Source organism: Drosophila tropicalis, unplaced genomic scaffold, assembly GCF_018151085.1.
Source record: "Drosophila tropicalis isolate 14030-0801.00 unplaced genomic scaffold, ASM1815108v1 contig_463, whole genome shotgun sequence".
NCBI lineage: Eukaryota > Metazoa > Arthropoda > Insecta > Diptera > Drosophilidae > Drosophila > Drosophila tropicalis.
In genome coordinates, this window is record NW_027172929.1 from 1 (window position 1) to 7,149 (window position 7,149).

Here is a 7,149-nt window from a genome sequence, read left to right on the forward strand (position 1 = left end):
AATAATATTTGCAATTCAGGTTAATTGCAAATATATAATATGCAGTAATATTTGAAAAGTAAGTTTAAAAAAATAGCATGTTGCTATTGGAAAAGTGTTTCTAAACTTTATTGGGATATTGTTTTATGCAAAATAAAACTGAACTTCAGTATATACCCGTATTTTTAGCTATCCACTCGAGATATTCAGTTAGCCTTGCATATCCTGCTGGCTTACCGATTTCACAGCCCATAGTTGGTACAAAAGAAGAGACGCCAATCAGTTTGGTGCCACCATTAATGACAAGTGGACCGCCAGAGTCTCCCCAGCAAGGTGAACGATGGCTCGATGTGTCCACACAGATGACGCCGTCTGCCACTTGGCCATAATATAGTTCGCATTGCCATTGCTCGATTATTGGCATTTCCTGCCACTGCAATTGATCGGGCAACAAGGTATTCGCATCCGACAGTTGACCCCAGCCCACAGCCTTGGCCCATTGACCGGCATAGGTCTGATTCCGATCCTTGGGCATCGGCAATGAAATGTTCTGTATGAGTTGTGTAAAACTTATCCATGGTGTTCGTATCAAAGCTAAATCATTAACCAATATGTTAGTTGTCTCGAAATCCGAATGTATGATAATATCTCGCTCATCTATATAAACCACTGTTGCCGACTGCACGCGCTGTGTAGTGCCATAGTAAACAGTGACTCCCGAGGCACGTTCCATGCAATGGGCTGCCGTTAAGATCCACGTGTGGCCGATTATACTACCGCCACACCACCAACTGGAGGCGTCTTTGTTATCGATTTCAAGGCCCACTACGTACGGAAATTGTCCCTCAGCCGCCGCATAGCCATTTGTGATCCGTTGAGAGTTCTCCGCGGAAACACTGAGGGCCAATAGCAATAGATTTACCAAAGAGCACCAAATGTGTGACATGTCTACATAGCAAACGTCAACTTTTAATTGAAGTAGAACTAATCGCACAGATTCTTTATTTAGTTAAAATGCCATTGGTTATCATAAATTTCAGAGAAGAACGAAACAAAAAACACCTGCCTTTATCTTTCGCTTTTTAATTATTTGGCATGCTTGGGGTAAATTAACTTAGTTAAGAGATAAGGCCATAAAAAATATCAAATGTAGGAGTGGCGGTTTAAAAGTTACTTAATTTCATGCAAATATTTTCAACATATTATTTGTTATTATAACTGCAAACAACCATCGTATGATGTCAAAGTGAGTCATTGGAGGGCTTGGGTAAACCAAACTAAACTGTCCGATAAGTCAGCAGAAGTAAACAAGCAAAATGAATGAGAATTTGCATCAAAATTCAAAATCTAGAACAAATACACGCAATCATCTAATCTCAATGTCATAAGATTAGAATGAAGTAGGCGTAGGCAAGCGTTTACCTATAAAATATATCGATTGGATCATTTGGATCTAACACAAAGCTAAACCGCAATTGGAAAAGGCAAAAAAAGAGTTTGAAATTGGAACCCATAACTCTTACTTCTAATGACTGTGAACCATTGAACTGAACTATTAACCAATTTCAAATGGTTTTCGATATCTGATAGTAGCGAGTGCTAGTAGACGATGTGTGGAGTAGGGGATCCAGGGGTGCGAGGTGAAAATGAAAAGAAAAACATAAGCAAGAAAGAAAAGCTGTAGAAGAGGCGAATAGTCCACTCGAACTAGTTGACTCGGAAAAATGCCAAGCGGTTATATCAAAATTGCTAACTGACGACGTGTGCGCAATTTCCGCTACCTCCCTCACCTCTTCTCATTGCTCTCTCGCTCTCTCACTTTTCCTCCTCCTGATGTTAGCTATGCCAGGGGTCATTCATCCTGCAAAGTGGCGACACGCCAAAGCCGACCGAAAGGAGCAACTACCCAAAATGACTAATGGGCCCAAAAGGGGAGAGGTGGTTAGTGGCCGGAAGAGGGGTATGAAGAATGAAGAAAATGCCCAAGCAAAAATGGGAAATGGCAGAAAACTGGCCGCCACTGGCAGCAATATGCAAAATTCGTAATTTGCCATGGCAGGCAGAAAACCTCTCGTCTCCTTCCTTTTTCATACTGTAGCCGTCGTGTTGTCCCATCGTCGTCTCGTGGCCTGGTCTAGAATTTGCCACTGCTTGCCTGCCCCTCCCCTGCCCCATACCACCCTCACCCTCCCCACCACATCTATCTCGATGGGGTAGTTCGAAACGTTCGACTATTTTTATGACCGAATTGCGTTTTATTGCTTTTTTCGCCTGTGCCGGCCGATTCCTGGACTTGGACTCAAAAATGGCACATGGATATGAAAGAGAGTAAAGCATTCAGCATCTAGTTTTCGTTGCCGTTGCCGTAGCCATTGCCATTGCCTTCTTATTCTTTCCCTTCCTTTAGCTCATCACACACAATTGCAGTTTGGTCGACATTCAAAACAAGTTGACATTTTTCTCGTCTTCTTTGCCCTTTTTTGTTTTTTTTTTTTTTTTTTTGGCATTTTTCTTCTCATCGGTTCTCTGGCTCTTGGTTCTCAGTTCTCTTATCGATTTTGTTGTCTTGGGCTTAGCAAATCGCTGCCTTAAGCTAAAACCATTCTCTACCTCGATTTATGTGGGTTTGTTACTTGTCCTGGCATGTCCTATCCTGTCCTGTCCCATCGCATCGCATCTCATCTCACCGCACCGCACCGCACCGCACAACACCGTACGTCATCCCAGTCCTGTCCTATTCTGTCCTGTCTTACTTCGTTTATTTCGTTTTAGGTGTGAGGCTTTGGCAAAACGTTTCAATTGATTTGAACATTTATTGCTTTGGGGGGCCGTCCAAAGAAAAAAGGTAGACAACTGGTTTTTCTTTTCTTTTTTCTATTCGTTCGCCTTTCTTTCGTTGCATATCAAATAGTTTGGTTTTTCTATTAAGCAGTGAGGGAGAGAGATAGCGAAACTTTGTCAGCTTTAAGAATATTTGCTAATTTGCCGGGGGAACTAAAAGAATACATTTTTTTCTCTTAAAGTTTAGAAGGAGAAGAGCAAACGAGATGAGAAAAGTCCCCTTGAATATTCCTCCACATGAAATCGTTTGACTATATAGCAGATAATGCTCACATATTTAACAGGATTTCTGTTTGTTTGTTCGTTTTTTCTTTCTTTTTGTGAAGGACGAAATCATAACAACCTTTTGGCTTAATTGCTAAAAACATTTGAACAAAAACAAAAAAATTCATTAAAATTCTTGAAATTCTTTTTTTCCCCTTATTCATTCGTTTTTTTCTCTCTCTCACTGTAATTTGGGGAAAAAACAAAAGCCAAGAATTTTCTTTTTTTTGTTTTTGGCTCATTTCGACACCTTTTTGGCACTTTTTTTTTGTTGTATTCGTTGTTGTCGTTGTTGTTTTCTGCCCTGCAGCTACAAAATGAAAACAATTTCAAAATTCACATAATGAACTTGGTCGACAACCAGCCAAGGGGGGAGGAGGCAGCAAAGTGGGCGTGCCATTGCCCTGTACCTTTAAAGCCTAGAAATGGCATGCCAAATGGCAGTAAGCAAAGGCAAAAAACAAGAACAACAAAAATGAAATAATTATTTGCCGTGCGAAGCGAACATTATTCATTCCATAAGATCCACAGGCGAAAAAGGCAGGAAAATGCGGGAAAAGCGAACTCTGGTAAAAGCGGGCAAAAGGCCGCAAAAGAAATATGTTAAATAACTGACAAAATAACAGCAAAAAGAAAAACAAAAAACAAAAACCAGGAAATATGAATAAAACAAAAAAAAAAACAGAGAAAGAGAGAGGGAGAAGAAGTCGAGGCGCAGGCGAAAATACGCTTGTAAGTAAAAGTGTTTTCTGGTTTTCCCCCTTCTGCAAACTTGCATTTATCTTTCTTCTATATCTCAGCACAGTGTGCCCGAAGCTAAAGAAAACAAAAAGGAAGACAAAGCTGAAATATAATTAACTAAAATAAGTGCTCAACTGTCAAATTAATACACGCTAGTAACTAAAAGTAAACTCTTTAAGAACACTTCTGACTGAACTATCAAACTAGTTAGTTAAGAGAGTCACATCAATCGTAGATTAGGATATGCCAAAAGGCAGGATAACTCAAAAGACTCTTACTTATTGACTCTACTAAATTATCCTTTTAAGGTCAAAATTCCACTTTGAAAGGAATTTGTAACTATCATAGTTACAATTGAAATGATTCTTTATCAAATAAAGGCAATTGTAATATTTTCTCACTTATTTGACCTGTGAGATCTTTGTTTAGGTCCTTAACTGACCTCTCTTGAAATCTTTCTAACCAATTATCGAATAGAAGGATTTAACTGATTGTCTTTAAAATCAATTAACCATTTACGATAAGAAGTAGTTGAATGAACATTTGACAAAGTTTATGTTTCACCCAGACAAAAAGGGAAGCAATATATTATTTACTTTTTATATGTCTGCCAATTAATGTTGATATATGTAGATGTGTATGCATTAAGTATCCACTGTACTTTTCTATCGTTTGTTTTATTGCTGTCATTTTGGCAGTACCAGGTCACAAGAATTTCATTGTTGTTGTTGTTGGGTGATTTACCTCTGCGCTGCGTGTCTTTTCAATTCAGTTTCGGTTATGCATGCCACAAATTTTGCCTGCCTAATTTGAGTCTAAAACGATTTATGTAGATCTATTAGCTAGGCGCCATATCCATTCACCACCATCAAGAGTCTCTCTCCCCTTCACCCTTCACGCACCATTCAACTCTGTGTTCATTTCAACATTATGAATGTTTTTCAATTTTATTTATGACACAAAAATTGTTAATAAATGCAGCAGTAGCAAGCAGGCAAGCGGCAAAGCAATAGGCGAAGGTGAAGGTGGAGGCGGAGACGCGGCGGTTTCAATGTGAACGTGACACTCGCAAATGTCTTATCGCAGCCAAGAGAAATGATTAATGCCTTTTTCCCCATAAATGAATTGCATTTTAAATAAATTATTACACACACACACACATACGCAGAGAGCCAGAGATGATGAGAGAATGGGACCAAGAGTGAAAGGGTTAATGAAGCCAGCGGCTATTTGATAGAAGCCAAAGGAACAGAGAAATCTTTCAAAAAAAAAAAAAAGAAACGAAGCTTCACACAAAACTTTTAGTCAAAACTTTGTCGGCAAACTCTTTGCCTTATTCTTCATAGGTTTTTTCTTCGCCTCTTTTCTGCCTTGATTAAAATTTCATTAACACACACACACACACGGGTTAGGGGGAAAAAAGTGAAAGAAAAACACGAAAAGCAAAACCAAAAGCGAAAAGAGGAGCACCGGCAAGGAAAAAAAACTTGTGGCATACTTTAAGGCTGAGCCGCAGCTGCCTCAGTGTCCCCGTGTGTGTGTGTGAAATCTGCGGTGGCACACACACACATGGAACACTTGGTTCACACATAAAACGCTTTGCTTGTTCTCCTACTCCATCGGTTTTTTTTCCCACTGCTCCGCCTCCGCTGGCTTTTTTCGCTTGAACGCTTCGTTTGTTTGCCATTCAGCCAGGCAGAGAGCCATCCTCCAATCTCCAGCCAGCCATCACCCCCTGCCACACTCCCGTGCCTAACTACTCCCGCTCCAGCTGGCTCAAGAAGTGCCTGTTAAATTGCTTGTTTATGTTTGCCTCGCTACAAGGACTCCTCCACACCACACACCACTCCTCCACGCCTCGCCTCGCCACTCCACTCCGCTCTCAAGGCTGGTGGACTCCCAGCAGTTGCCTTGCCTCGCTCATATGATGATTTTGATTTGTTTTAATTTGTCAGTATCTGTGCCCCTCTCGCTCCGTTCTCCCCCTCCCCGCACCAGCATTATGCAACCCATATGCCTTCTAACTAACTGAATTGTTTACTTCGCATTTACGTAAAAATGTTTTTGGTTAATGTTTTTGTTTAGGCCTCTTTCTCGCTCTCTTCACTCTGCCGCTCCGCCTCGCCTGTTCGTTTTTGTTGATTTTATTATGCAAAATGAGAAGAAACCAAAGAAACGAAAACGAAATATGCAAACAACAATATTAAGATAAAATTAAATCAAATGCTAAAGCAAATGAAACAAACATTTAAATGATATTAAAAACCAAATTGCAAATGTTTTCAATTATTTATTTGCGTATTTATATTATTTAGCCTCAACAATTTCATTTAATTTCTGTATTCTGCTTTCAAAACCAAAAAAAGTTAATTCATGAATTTGGAAAATCGTTCAAAAGTTTGTTGATAGTTTTTGAGACTTGAGAATTGCAGTTGAATCGTTTTCTTCATCTCCTTTTTGGTCAAGTTTATCCAAGTTTTAGTGTTATTGTCTTAAGATAGAAATTATTTAGACAGTTAGGCTAATCGCTTGTCCCAGGTTGATTCCTTTACAGGAGCATCTAAAGAACCTAACTGAAGACTGAGATGAGTTAAAGTTCAGGGGGAGAAAGATTGTGTGTGTGTGTGTGTGTGTGTGTGTGAGTTAGAATAAAGGGAAGGCGGCTCTAATTAAACCCTTTTGCAAAAAGTTTTACATTCCTCGCTCTCTATGTATGTATCAATTTCAAGTTAATTACAAAATAAACTGTTCACTCTTAACCTTTGTGCGCATTTGACCGAAAGGCAGGCAAGTTTATGAGAGTTGCTCCCAATCATTACCTGTCACTTGCAGCAGTTACAAAAACAACAACAACACGAACAGCAGCATTGAAGGTAGCCAAGAGTGGGTAAAGGAATCGCCTTAACTACATGCCATAATTATAATGCCAACATCAGCATTAATTTACCACCGACTCCAACTCCGACTTTGTGGACTCTGTCTCTGACTCCGACTCTGACTGCGATTCTTCATCCTTGCCAGTTCTCGCTGTGCCCGCCATTTGAATCCTTTCCGCTAATCCTGCTTCGGCCTTACCGCCCCTTTAGCCCCTCAAAGGCATGTCAAGCATTTAATTACTAGCCATCAGCAGAGCTTAAAAAATGCCACGCCCACACCCACAGACATTTTGTTAAAATAATATTTAAGCCAGCTGCCCTCCACTCTGCCTTTCGTTGTCGTCCCAAACAGAAAAGGGATCAAGAATTCATCATCAACGGAGGGAAAAAAAAAACAACAAAAACAAAAAATGATGAAAAATTGTAGCTGCAAATATTTTGCACAGAC

General features: G+C 39.9%; 1 protein-coding gene across 1 annotated transcript; it reads right to left on the bottom strand.

The window, feature by feature from the left end:
• Nucleotides 1-145: 145 nt before the first annotated feature.
• LOC137574697 (serine protease 1-like) lies at nt 146-925 on the bottom strand. The gene has a single exon (XM_068287101.1). The coding sequence runs from the start codon at nt 923-925 to the stop codon at nt 146-148; it is 780 nt and encodes a 259-aa protein (XP_068143202.1).
• Between the last annotated feature and the right edge of the window lie 6,224 nt (nt 926-7,149).

Excerpts from the sequence above, each read along its gene's own strand:
- LOC137574697 (XM_068287101.1), bottom strand. The coding sequence starts at position 925 with ATGTCACACATTTGGTGCTCTTTGGTAAATCTATTGCTATTGGCCCTC.